Genomic DNA, 14,689 nt, shown 5'->3' with positions numbered 1-14,689 from the left:
AAATCAGGACTATCAGTGAGCACATATTTGAGGGGGTGGCTGTTATTTTCTATCCATCTGTTTTTAACAACTTTAAAACCAGTTAGCCTGTCTCAGCCTGAGAGAAAGTATCAAAGATGTAATTTTCATGGAAACAGATGACCAAATAGGAAAGAGGCTTATCTGTCACCACCACTAAGTGACAGAGAATAGCACAATCTCAACGCTTCTCCAGCCACAATCTTCTCAGTCACAACAATAGCCTTGATTCAAGTTGGACCAAGTTGGACATGGAAACGAAGTCTTCAGCAAACCTTACACTGCTACACCACAACAGTTCATATCTACTTCCTCCTACTTTAAGGTTATTTTCTGTTTTTCAGTGTGTTTTTTTTATTATTATTTTTTATTTTTTATTTTTTTTAGGAATGAATTCTGTTCAAGTAGGCCTTTGTTCTTCACAAAGCCTTCTAGATCCTGAATGGACAAAGGCACGCAATCTCTACAGAATGACAGAGCACACATCTGCTCCTAATATTTCATTTTGTGGACAGATCCCTGCTTACCTGAATGCCTATCTTTCTTCACCCACTAACACTGGCAGCCTGTGTCACAACTACCCTGACTCTTCCTGCTTTTTAGATGCTTACTGTTTAACTTGGACACCTGAAGTGGGTGGTATTGATTTTGTCTGTAGAACATTCCTGAGGATTACAAGGGTTTGCTTTGTCAACATATATTTCTCTCATCCTCATATTACATGGGAAAATTTCTCATATGACCTTCATTAATCCATTCCTGATTAGAATGTCATTCAACTCATACTGCTCTGGACTATTAGGCTGTGCTTACTACCATATGCTATTGAATTTTTCTCTTAATGGAGACTGCAATTTTAGACTTTTTAAAAGTTTGGTTACACTAAAGATGAAATTTCTCCTTTTATATCTCCTGGGTAGACTTGAGCTAAGCAATAGAAATCACAAACCATATTGATGATGACACTGAAATCTCATATCTCTTCTTTCTAAAATTCTTGCTTTTTGTATTAGGCTGATGGTTAGTTGAAGTTTTTGACAGAATGGTGTTCTGAATTCCTAAAGCATGATGAGCTTCAGTCTTCTTCCTGGAGTAAGAGAAAAAAAAATAATAATAAAATCATGTCCTAAACAATGTTCTTTCTCTATTCTAAAGATACAAAAAAAAAAAAAAGAATCAAGACAACCTCAAACTGTAACTTACTCTAACTGAATATTCACTACATAGTTGTATGGTTCTATTCCAAGATTTTAAAGTCATGCAAAATAGCATTCAGTCTTTTACCTATACCAGTGTTATTTCTTCCCTTCTTTACCAAGATTAAGGGTGGCCTGGATTTTTCATTCTTTTTCTATCATCCTTTAGTACATTTTCCCCCTTGCTGGAGAAGAGCCCAGTATAAGGTTCCTGTTACAAATACACCCAGATTACCAAAAAATGAAAATCCAGATCCAACTCTTGTCAACTGACCTTAAATTTGCTTTGTTTTGAAGGTGTCACAGAACAAAATTCCTCAGAAGGTAGAGGTTGGTACACTTCTTTTCCTCTCTAGCAAAATTTATGCTGCTTTTGAAAAACTCCAAATGGAAAAATTTATCCCAATGCTTAATATTTGTATTTCTGCCCAAAATAGTCATCATATTTTTTATTTGTGATGGAAAATAGAAATTTTCCACAAAGGCAGACGCTTTATATAGAAAACCAAATTGTCTCTGCAAAAAGCCAAAGAATCCAGCAGTCAATTTTCTATAGAACAGCAATATTGATGGAAACATTTGGAGAGGGTTTGCTTACCACAGAATAGCACAGGGGCTTGGGAAAGACCTCTAGAAAAGCTTGATCTACTGATGCACAGAGTTTACGAAGTCCTTTTCACTGGCTGATCAAGTTCTACCCTACAAACCGATTTCTTTCTTTGCCATTGCTGTTAAAATATTTGTACTGAACAGCTACCTGGATATAAATCCCTACGTTTACTCTCACCTAGGTTAATCCACCTGCTTTTCTGCCATATTTTCTTTAGCCTATATAATTCATTTTCTTTCCTTTTATCTCAGTTTATATTTTAGCAGTTTACTGAACCAAGCTTTCTCTAGAATTCTTGTCTTAATTTCTTTGCTCTGCACATGCTGAATTCATCTGCCTTGACCATGGATTGCTAAAACTATACACAACACTCTTGACGAGATATGAACAATCCTTTGTGTGTCACCTAGCTTCATTACTTTTCTAACTCTACAGCAATTATCACTCCTCTATGTCCTAAGATCACATTTGTTTTTCACAGCCATGTCACACTAATATTTGCCACACACTGACTTGTACACACACAAATTCCTGCTACTGCACTTTAGCTTATAGAGGAAACACTTGTTCATTGTTCTTTAGCAGATGACCTTCCATTCTGCTCTATTAAATTTCCAACTTTTTTGTAGTACTTCATTTTCAGGTGTTCCAGTTCCATAAGATACCCAGATCCTGCTTTCTATTGACATCTTGAATCACTAGAGATTTTTTTTTTGTCAGAATGAAAATCATTACTGAAATTAACAAAATAGGACCCCAGCCTGATCTCTGAGGAAATTCACTGCTATTTCTTTTTATCCACCTGTTTACCTATCTGCATTATTTGCCAGGTTCATTTTACCCCATTTTGGCCAAATAACAAATTTTAAAGCTCCATCATTTCAGTTTTAACTAGCTATTTGTATGACACTGTATCAAATGATTCACTGACAGCTATTGAGACTAAGTCTGATGCATTTTCTTTCCATAGATTATATGTCTTAGTAAAGTATGTGATTCTGTTTTTCATTTGTCTTCCCTCCTGTACTTACTCTTCTTTACAGTTCTATAGCCATGTTTGCCATTTTATCAGTTCTTTTTTCCTGCAGTTTTTGAGTTTTTTTTAGGTTTGTCTGTAGGGCTTGCTGGCATTAAAACAACCCTAAAACCAAGAGGGGCAATTTTCTTTTCATTGTATTAGTATATAAAATACTTGTAATTTTCACTAATATAAATACTTAATTATTTCATGTCCAACAGAGGGCTCAAAAATCATTGATCAAACCTGAAACTTTGTAGTAAATCACAGCTGACATGGCATTAGCCAAGAATTTTCTAGCCATATATATATGTCATATAATCAAATTATTTATATTTAATTCATAAATTTAAAATATCAGATTCTATTTTCTCTGTCTATGTTAATGAACAGAATATGCATTAATTTAATGCATTCAATAGGTATTTATGAAAGGACCAGCCTATAAGGGAAATAGGAAAATCTGAATACTCTGGTCACAAAATTGGAAAATCTTCTGAAGAGACCTTCTCTCGCTCTTTTGAAATCACAGAAGACTTGAGAGTCTTGCAAATTCTAGGGAGAGAGGATGAAATTGCATACTTTACACTAACTATTATAGATTACACTCTAAGTCTTCCGTGACCAGTGTCCCTGTCTTCAGACTGAAGACTTCATTGTTACAGACATCTTAATTAAACCAATTTAAAGTATATGAGTTCTTAACGTAGCAAAAAGAAAAGGCTTTTTTTTTTTTTCTTTAATATATATATATATATATAAAATTTCTCTGTCTTTAGGAATATATTTTTAGTAGCCAAGATACTTGCAAATTATAGCAAGATTACTCCGAAGACTTCTTTATATCATTATTTTGCTGGTTAGTTATTTGCACTGTTTGGATGTATTTGGCATGTATTGGTAATGACAGTTGGTAAACTGTCATTTTGCAGGCCATTGATAAAATGAAAAATCAGTTCATGGAGGTATTTGAACATTACTACTAACAGGCACAATAACAACTATAGCCTCAAGCTCTCTTCATGCATAGAAACAGAAGGGCACTGTTGGTGATATTGAACTGGAAGACAATGAAAAAGCTGAAATTACACTTAAGCCTTTCCTTAGAAAACTTCCTCTCTATATCACGCTGCTTCTTTGTCTAAGAAACAAGAGTAGAGTTCAAGAGATCAGGTAGACAGAAGATGACCAGTAATGACAGCAAAAGTTCAAAATAGCTAGGATGACTTTTTGAACATGAACATCTGCTGGAAGTGTAGATGAAACCCACTGATTAATATTTCTTCTGTTCATTCAGAGAATTTGTACATCACATTCACCTCTGAATGCAACTGAATGCATTTGGTACTGATGGGTCATCTGAAGCAACACTGATGCTTCTCATAAGATGGCTTTTTAGCCAACAGTCTCCTGGAGCCTGGCAAGGTTTGAATTCCCACTGGCACAAGCTGGACAATAATCGCTTGCCCCACTCAGGCATACATACATAGAAAAGGCACTTTTTCTGTTGTGCTTTGATCTGATCATTGAACCAGGCTCAATAATATCATACATTAACAGTTCAAGAAAAATTACCAAGGTTAAAAATTGGGGGAACTTTCATTTTCTTCAATACGACAGATCCAAACAGCATGTACATTAAAGGCAGAAGCAAAACTCCCCTTTTTCATGGAAACCCTCTCTAAAGTCTATTTCTATTGCTGATGAAATTTTCCTGTAAACATCTGGATTGCAGAAAAACAAACAAACAAACAAACAACAACAAAAAAAGGCAAGATAACTGTAGAGTGAATCTTTGGGAGATTAGGAATATCTCATGAAGGCTTAGTGTGAAGAGCACTCCTTTTGCACTTTGACTTAGTACTGTGTTCTGCACAAAGTGAAAGAAAAAGATCTCTTTGAGGTCTAGAAAGGACTGGAAACATGTAAAATAACTTGAGCAGCTAAAGAGATAACCAGCTCTGAAAGTGGTATGTTATCTAAGACAGCTTGTACATGCCTTCTAAGTTTTTCATGCTGCTTGGGCATTTCTGGCAACTGTGTGTTATGAATTCAGTAAACAATGATTGTTAGATGATTGAAGAAAATAAAAACTTTTAAACAATGGAAGCAACGGTTTTTAGTCTTTATACACATGACAAGAGCATGATTTGTGGATAGAATGGAAACTGTCAAAACATCTTGAACTCCACAAACAACATAAATAAAGATTCAGCTCAATGGGGCTGATGTCATTGCTTCAATATGGAAAGCTGTCAGCTTCTCCATGTGCCTGACAAAAATCAGCTACTTGTTGCCTACACCATGTATTAGAGGTTTCTGAAGAGACAGCTGGCCAGGCAGAACAGAAAGTACTTGTCATGGATAACTACTGACATGGACCTTTCCTATGATGTTATACTTTTCCAACATCTGGAACTGGAGCAAACCTTTTGGCTCCTCCAAGTGTTAGGGGAGCACAGAGCTTGCAGGAACTTGGCATTGCTTGTCAATGGGTCTGTTACCTGATGCTGAACTTTCCGTTATCACTTCACTGCCCCCTCTGTAACACCTGTGCCCTGCTGATTCCAAGGAATAAACATTTCAGTCAAACTTCTCCACAACCTCTTTTGTAAATTCTCTCCCCTTTTTTTGGAATTCATACTTTTCCTCCATGTCTGTGCAGTCTGTGCCTAGAGGATATCTCCACAACCTCCACAGAATATCTCTTTATTCTTTCCTCCAAATTCACTAGGACATTCTTAGAAATGATATCAAATCTACACAAACTATCTAAATTTATATGCCCCCTTGCTTCCTTCATAATGCTCTCCAGTCTTTGTTGCATAAGTGTATCAGACTAATTTTTATATATCTCCATATATCAAGTTTAAGTTTCTTTTTGTTCTTTATTTTTTCCTTCAACAACTGGCACTGAATGGTGCTACATTTAAGTAAAAAGAATTCTAACCATATTTTCTGGGCTTCATCTGTGAATGATTTGTATTCTCTTCAGGAAAAAAAAAAAGGCACTCATCTGTATCTAAACAAAATCTTAGTATTTGATGCATCTCTTTCATCTGTTGTCTCTTTCATGTCAAAGAGTCATCATTAGGAATAGTGACAGAAGTAATAACCATCATTATGGTTGTTGTTGTTGATGGTTGGGAAATATCTGATAATTTTTCTTTTTGTCCAAAAACGCTGATTCTTTGAAAACAAAACATGACAAAAATCTGACTCCGGAAAACCTTCTGACAGAATGTATATAAGTTCCAAAAATTCTTTGCTAGTTCTGGGACATGGGGACTGCCTTATACCCAAGATATGAGTTTCTGTCATTCAACAAAAGGAGTAATGATGACAGTTCCCAAGACTGTTTCTACACAGAACGTTAACACTAATTTGTTAATTGGTTTCCCAGGCTACTCGGCTTCAGCAGCCTAATGAATCATTTGCTCAAAGAATCAAACACTGGGATTTGGTGTCTGGCATCCCTTGTGTCCTCAGCTGCTGGGGGAGTCCAGCTGGTGGACAGTCTGCCTGATAGCTCCTCTACACAGGGACTGCCGTTGGGTTTACTGCTGTACGTGAAGTATCTGAAGAGCCCTGACACACAGAAATTTCAGAGTGACTGCATTTAATGACTGCTTTCTTAGCCATTCATCACAAAGTTCAAGAAATAACTTCTAAAGAAAGAGGTAGTAAGGATTTTCCAAAACCTTGAAATTATAAGACATCAGATTCCTGTAACAGGGAAAAAAATGGAGAAATTGTTTTGAGATTGCTATTTTGGAAAGCCCTATAGCTCTTAAGAAAGTGCTAAGAGCATCCCCAGTCAGCATGTGTCAGCAACCAGGAGCCCAAAGGGGAACCCTGGACACCGGTCTCAGGAATTGAGGGGATGCAACGTGCAATTCTTCATTTCCAAGAGGTTTGACCTTAGAGTCTGAGAGTTAGCGGCATACCCGGGTTCTCCTCCGACCCAGCTGTTTTAGGAGTAGGTGCAATCTGACATATCAGTTCATCTGTCTCATACAGAACAAAGTAAATCTGAAGGGGTACAATTTTCTGCTGTAATGAAAATATTTTCATTACTTGATCTTATGCCATCCTAGAAGAAGTTTTTATTTCTACATTAATATGTCCCTCTGCTCTCAGCATGCAGGTCATAACACTGCTCATTACAGTTTGTAGTGTTTCTTTTTAATGATATCGCAGAGGTTATAATCAGATCTTTGTTCTTAAAATATGAAGGGAATTTTCTCAAATACATTAAAAAAATATGAAAATTCTCTTCAGCTTTGTCTCAGGAGTGTCTTTGGCTTTTCTTATAGCTGATTATTTTGGGTGGCATAAGACTATTTAGAAGTCTTATGTTGCCTACTCAGTCCCTTTCAATATACACCACTGAAATTACAGCACATGTGAGACAGCAGAAAGATAAATCTAATTTATTCTCATTCTCAGCTAAAAGCCAGCGCATGAACTCTGCTTTTTCTGTGACAATAGACAGGGATTAACACGATTCTCACTTCATTATATATTGTAAATGCCTTGTGAGGCAAAAGCAAGATCTACACCCAGTACAAACCGCCCGGCAATCTTACAAAGTTGCCTTAAAACATTGTGCCTCGAAAAAAAACCAGCTAGGTGGCACGAAAGGTTTTGTAATACAGTTGCTGATCTGCCCAGGGGTCTCTTGTCCGACCCCACCCCACCGTGTAGGTTTGTGTGTGCGGGTCTGCTCCGGGGGCACCGCGCCTGATCGCCTCGGTGCTTTGACAGGCAGCAGGGACCCCAAAATCCCAAAGCTGGCACCGGTGCCCCGGCACACCGTCGGGACGGGCACCCGGGACCCTCAAAAAGAAGCCTGAGGGGGCTTCTCGGGCTCCTGGAGGCTGGCAGCGAGGGGCGAGCGCTGCCCACAGCCCCACGGCGGCGCGGCAGCACCTGAGGGGCGGCGGGGGCGACCCGCACCTCATGGGGGGAGCGGGAGTGGCGGCGAGGGGGAGGAGGAGAAAAGGCAGCGGCGGAGAGGGGCTGAGGAGAGAAGCGGGAGGGAAGCGAGCCGGGGCGTAGAGGAGGAGCTGAGAAGAGACGGGCAGGGACTCGGCGGGGCCGGGAGCTGACGGCCGCCGGAGCGGGCGGCGGCGGGGGCAGGTGCGGGAGCTGCCTTCAGCCGCAGGGCGGCGGCCGCCCGCGGGGCGGGGGGCTCGGCTCGGCGGCCCCGGGCAGCGGCGGCCCCCGGGCCCTATGGTGCCGCGGCGGTACCCGGCTCCTGCTCGCCGCCTTCCGAGGGGGCAAGCGGAGCCCAACGGCGCTTGGCTGGCATGAGGAACCTGCCGATCCTCCTCCTCCTCTGCTGGAGCCTGGGACGGGTAAGTCACCCTGCGGCGGGAGAGCAACGCTCGCCCCTCGCTCCACACCTCCAGCCCTGCCCCGCTCCTGTCCCGGAGCCGCCCGTGGCGGTTCCCTCGCAGCTTCCCCCCGTTCCCCCGAGGGGGCTCCGAGGCAGCCGTAGCAGGTGCGAGAGACCTCGGCTGGGCAAACTGTCTCCGGGCGGGAGATACGCGACTTGTCCCGCTGTAACTGCAGAACGGCGAGCGTCCCCCACTTCTCAACAGGGATTTGGGGCTCCTCAGCCCCGCCGGCACCCCGGCAGGTGGCGGTGCCGGGGGGACCCCGCGCCCCCGGCCGCTCCTCGAGGGCCGGGACGGCTCCGCCCCGGCCGAGCGGGGCTGAGGGGAGCGGGCGGCGGCGGCTGGGGCTTGTTCCCGGGGGTTGGCGCTTGTTCCCGGTTATTGGGGCTTAGTTCCCGGGGGCTGTGGGTTGTTCACGGTTGTTTTTGTTATTTCGGCTGTCCCTGAAAACTGTTTCACCGAGAGTTTCCACAGACACAGCAGAGCATTGCCGTGGTACGGTCTGGAGGGTCATTAGCAATTGTAATACGTGCACGGTTAATCCCTCTGTGATATTAACATTAAAAAAAGCATTCAGAATATTAAAATAGTTTCTTTTAAGGTATCTTCCTTCCACATCTGTATATTTTTAAGTGTTTCTTCAGTAGTAAGAAACTTCAGTTTCTTTCAGTCTTTAAAAGTACAATGTTTCCAAAAACATGACCTCAAATAATAAAAATCTACCCTCTGAATCTAACCGCTTTGTTACTGTAAATTTAAAATCTGAGACCATTTCCAACAAGAGTTGGGAAAACATGCTGAAGGTAAATGTAAACTACTTGTCAAACGAAATGTTTTTGCCGACCGATTGCTATTCTGGGTGCCTTAAAGGTTGTTCAGCCACTAAGAATGCTGAGAGTCTCTTCAGCTGGATCTCCAAGTCCCTGTGTACCTTTATAATACACACTACAGTGCACACAGGTCAGTAACCACTACTTACAAAGAATAACCTACACTTGGTAAAGCAGAAGGAAAGACAGATACGTGTATCTGGCCGGCCTTGAAGGGTGGTGAGTGCCCTCAAATTTCACTTTGGGGTTCTTGATGTGTTTTGGGACACCATCAGTGCCACACAGTCTTGAGCCCTAAATCTTTTTAGCTGGGTGAAGTACATCTGAAGAAAACTGGGCTGTGTATTGGAACAAAGTATGTTACAGTTTGGCATGCGTCCCGTGTTTGAAAAGTAATGTTGCATTACCTTAGGGTACTACCAAATTTATGTTCTTGAAGTAATCTTCAATATTAGATCACCAGTAGTGGGAAAGTTGTGGTTCTTTTCTAAGTACTTATTTTGTAAATTTCATTCAGGGCAGTAGCTGCTTTGATTTACTCCTCATTTATTTAACATTTCCATTAACTGGAATCTACCCTTCCAACACCCATTAATTCTCATACTTTTTGATGAGTAAGAGGTCTACAGTCAGCTAGTGAATGCTTGCAATTGACAAAATTACATTTTTTTTAAATTATTATTTAATTTATTTATTTATTTATTTATTTTTTACAAAATCTGTTATGTGGAAGGAAAATGCAGTAAAAGTCATTATGTTTACATTTATTCTAAATAGGAGCTATCTGGAAAGCACATAATACATAACAATATGCTGTTATTTTCAGTTTAACTCTGAACTTTCTATGGTAACGGCTAGGAATCCTAATTTAAGTTAAGGATTTGTAAAAATTCCTTTAAAAAAAATACCTGTCCAGAAAGCTTATAATTTAAATAGTCAAAATACAGGGAGTGGAGGTAAGGTTCTGTTTTCATAGATGAAGAAATGACAAACTTTGAGGAGAAGAGACAGATTTCTGGAGTTTCTGTAGCATCTCCTGCTGTTATCTTACGGTTAAGCTATGCTATGCTTATGGTTATCATGGTGTATTTTTAAAAGCTGTGCAACTGGCTTGCCCACAGGGAGCCTGTGGAATAACCAGGCTGTCAGTCCTAACTCCGAATTCCAGGTTCCCAATCACAGCTTCGTTAAGTATTGCAATTTTGAAAAATAGTGTCTGAAGAACCAGAGACTATTAGCAGATCCTGCTATTAAATGTCTCCCAGAAAAAATAAGAGATGACACCCTTTTCTTTGTAACTTAAAGTGTGAGAATGACTGAAGAACAGCATATTCATGTTTTATTTCATTATGATCTCTGTGAATCCCACTGATATCAGCACAGCTTCCTAGTGTCTTGTTTCTCTCCCCATCTATATCCCTGTCTCTTCCCATGGACATAAGTAAATGGGGGCAGGGCCGTAAGTGAGTAAAGGCAATATTGTGTTCATTTAATTTTTTTATTTTTTTTTTTCTCCTGTGTAGGACTTGCTTGAATCAAATAATCATGTTCTGAGGCCTTCATGATATAAAATATACATGGTGGAAAAGGGATGAAAATCAAAATTTACCATGTCAAAGATAATGCAGTTTGATTTGTTTTTATGTTCTGTGTTTACTTTGTTGCTTCAGTTTAACTCATTGTTTTGTTGGAGGAAGAAAGTATTGGCAAATGCACTACAAAGTTAAATATTTTCTTGTAAATGAAAGTTAGCCTTAGAATGCTGCAGGCAGGAATTAGTGTATGCTCTAGTGCATTATTTTAACCTTTTGTTTTGAAAAGTCAGTGCGTGAGAAGCTAAAATGGGCACCGTTTGTGTGCATAAAATGTTGAGCACATACTTAGGCAAAAATAGTATCAGTTTAACTTGTGGATTTTGTTATTGGTAGTTGGATCCTTTATAAAGCATTTTAATTCATGTCTCAAGACTCTGGCCCATTTGTTAATTTGACACAGGTGAATGGTGTCCATCCAGAATGCAGATTTCAGTTGGAGATTCACAAGGAGGAAACAAGGTGCATGGAACTTCTAAAGAATGCCAAACCAGTGGACTACAAAGGTAAGAAAAGACGAGCTGTAATGTCGAGACAACTGAGTACTGAGGTTTTTTTCCCTTTACCTTCTTTGCTAGCTCAATTGCAGTTGTCATATTTCTTTGTATTGTGCTTATAATTTCTATGTATTTTAAAATGCATTAAAAAAAAAAAAAAAGCTTTAAAAAGCTTTTTGCCTTAAAATTACAGCCACAGCAAACATGTGGTGAGAGGTGTGCTGGGCTAGGCATGCTAGATGGGAGAAAATTTGCACTGATGTTTTAGGCTGTTGCTGCTACTATTTTTCACAGGCAGAGAAGCTGCAGGGTGGTGATGATAGGACCAGCAGAAAGAGCAAATCTGAGAAAAGTTGAAAGCCTTGGATCCAAGTGTCTCACTCCAAGTGTCTTACTGGTTGAAAGTAAAATACTTGTGGCAGGAAAGATCACTGAGCAATGTTTTAGACATGAGATCAGATTCACCTGCATAAGGCCACAGTCATGCAAAGGAAAAATTGCACACTAGTGTTACATTCAGAAAATGAATTTACTCTGTTACTGTAGCATTTTTATCTTCTGTCTAGACAGAAAGAAATATACAGATGCAGATATAGCTGACAGGAATTTGACAGAGAAAAAAAAAGAAGAGGAGAATGTATGTATATATATATGTATTATTTTTTTTAAAATTTTCCTAGATTTCCCTGCTACAGTTTCATGTGAGTACAATATAATCTTATCAAAAACAAACAAACAGAGAAGTATGACAGTTTTCTTTTAAGCTGGTGCTGTGGATAAAGCCATTTGTTCAGCAAGCAAAATGTAAAGGTGACAGATAAATCCAGCCAGAAAATGAAAAGCAAATCTGTAACATTAATGTAGGATGCCAGGAACTTGGTTAAGTTGGGCTTTTTAGGAAAGTTGGAATCTGTATTTATTACATTTGTGTATTAGTGTTTTTGTTTGTTTGTTTGTTTTGTTTTAACTGACAAATGTACTAATGTTTTGTAATTAGTTATATTTTGTAAGCCATATGCCAGAACTTGTGAGCTGACAGCAGTCTCTATGTCCCTCCCAGTGAAAAGGTAAAAGTTCTTCTTGGAGTGCTTCATTTGTATACATTACTTGCCCAACACTCCTCTGGTAACATGTAGAATATTGAAGGAAAGGTGGATTCTCAGTGAGATGTACAAAAAATGGAAGGAAAATTTAGACCTAAGGGCACATTTTGGGATTCAGAAGAAAATTTTGATTCTTACAGAGTAATGTCACATCTGAAATTAATCACTAACTTTCTGTTGTCAAATGTTTTTCAAGTGGTTGGAAGGATTTCACTTCAAATTAGTTGAAATGTCTCATTGGTGTCCTGAGTTTTGCTGTTGTAGTGCCGTTACATATCATCTCAGATTGGTTCCTTGCAAGACTGCAAGTGCAGTATTTTTTCCTTGGCTGAATTAAGTGATATGTAGTATATTTGCTTTTCCATAATCTATCCATTTTGAATAGTCTCTGAAGATGATTGTGATACCTCAAGGACCTGTCATCTGCAGTGCCCTTTGAGCATAAACACAAGTCCCAAATCATAATCCCTTCTCCACCTCTTTTCTTGATTTGAATTTGTAAATCCCTCAGTGCACATTCTAATACCAATCTGTATACAATGATTAAAAGGATCATCATCGGTTTGTATTTTACTATCATTTCTCATTTCGATTAATCCAGATCAGTAATTAGAAAAATTATAATAACAGTGATTCTCTTCCAAGCAAATTCTTAATGGAATAATTTATTTACATTTAGATTTTTTTATTTATATGAGTGATAAGAGAGATGTCTGTTACATAGATAATACCAGTGTGAAGCCATATGGAGAAATAATTACTAGCCTAGCTTAATGAATTAAATTATGAATTAGTAAATTCGCTATTAGCTATTACCAGGTTTTGAAAGTGAAGTTTTCTTCAAGATGCATTTTTGTGATCCAGATGCTGGGCTGCTCTAAGGATATCCTTGTCATGCATGCCAGTTTTATTTTGGGTTTCCTTGGTGAAGAGGTTTTCTGGCAATATTTCCTTCAAAGCCTCTTCTTACTGGAAGAGTGGGGTTTCCTGAAGACAAAATGCTGTGTAAGAACTTTATAACCTGGAAGTAGACGGTATCTTTGATGCTGTTGATTTAGCCGTGTGGGTAGAGATAAAAGAGCAGTGGAAGAATTTATAAATTTAACTGAATGCCTGACTGAAACAAATGGAATATTCCATTTTGTAGGAGACTGTAATAAAGCCTGTATGGTAATAAACTTTATGTTTAATGTTACAGGAGAATTTATCCTATGCTTCATGTTATAGATACCTTTACCAACAACCTGTCCAGAAGAGCCTGTGTTAAAAATATTTTTACTAAAATATTAATGTGTCCTTATTTTCCAAATAAAATCTCTGAATTCATACTAAGATATAAGGAGTATTTTGAACAGAGACATGCAGATTTTCACAGCAATACTCTGGCTGCTAATAAAGAAGAGTTACTAATGAAAATTGGCAAGCTGGAACTAGTACAAGCTCTAGCTGCACACCTAAAACTTGTATTGCTCTTGAAACATAATTCATTACAATAAATCCACAAAACCCACTTCACTTTTTCCTGAACAGGAAAGACAGTTATACAACCCTTGTCACACTTTTCTGACTTCAGTATATGATACCTGCCTCACAAAAGTTACAGTGAAATCCAAGATCCTGTCTAGAATTTGGAAATGCAAGTTCACTGAAGGCATTATCAAAATCAGTGGGAATTTTTCCATTAACTTCTTGAGAACCCATGAAGCCTTCACATCTGTGTAACATGCTCCAGAATTTGACTGTCATGCACAGTTAATGAGTTTTGGATGGTTCATAGGACTAGGACAGGCAGTTTGTCCCTTTGGCCTAAATAGCAACTACATGTGGAATACTGTATGTGTACTAATACTTCGCATCTATGTGCTAGGAATACATAAAGGAAAGATTTAATGATGACTGTGTTTTTTTTTTGTTTTTTTTTTTTTTTATACCATAAAACATTATAGTCATCATGAGCTGCTTTATAAAGTGCTGAAGAGTTACTTCACTGCATAATTTCCGTAGTGTGCCTAAAATGATTGGTGATGAAGTCCATGGAGGACCCGCTTGCTTCATGGTTTAATAAAGCAATAGTGGGTTTTGCAAGGAAACACTGTATAAATACTCTGTAAACATCCTCTGAACAATGTTAAGGATATATTAAAAGCACATGACTTTCTCATTTGCACCCTTTGGGGGAATTTCAGGCATTAGCCTTACTTCCATAGTGGAGAGTATTACACTCCATTTAAGGAAAAAGACACTCTCCAAGGATCCATGGCAGTGCCTTCGTTTGTGTAGTGATCGTGATCTTAGCAAATCTAGTTGTTTATTTTATGTAGACAGCATTAGCTTCCATCCACATTTGTTTTCTCCTTCTATAATTTGACATGAAAGGTATGGATGCACCTGAGCTTGAAGCCTAAGAGACCTCTGGCTGTTGC

The 14,689-nt window shown here is 39.0% G+C and overlaps 1 protein-coding gene across 1 annotated transcript in view; it reads left to right on the top strand.

The window, feature by feature from the left end:
* Positions 1-7,887: 7,887 nt before the first annotated feature.
* Positions 7,888-14,689, top strand: part of VIPR2 (vasoactive intestinal peptide receptor 2) — a 64,168-nt gene continuing 57,366 nt past the window's right edge. Inside the window, exons 1-2 of the mRNA XM_084511198.1 lie at positions 7,888-8,202; positions 11,070-11,172. Of these exons, the coding sequence (XP_084367324.1) occupies positions 8,155-8,202; positions 11,070-11,172 (151 nt within the window). The 5' untranslated portion in view covers positions 7,888-8,154. The remainder of the gene's footprint in view (positions 8,203-11,069; positions 11,173-14,689) is intronic.

The sequence above is a fragment of the Aythya ferina genome, assembly GCF_964211825.1.
Source record: "Aythya ferina genome assembly, chromosome: 2".
In the NCBI taxonomy this organism is placed as follows: Eukaryota; Metazoa; Chordata; class Aves; order Anseriformes; family Anatidae; genus Aythya; species Aythya ferina.
The sequence above is the reverse complement of the archived record's forward strand: the minus strand, read 5'-3'. Positions and strand labels throughout refer to the sequence as shown.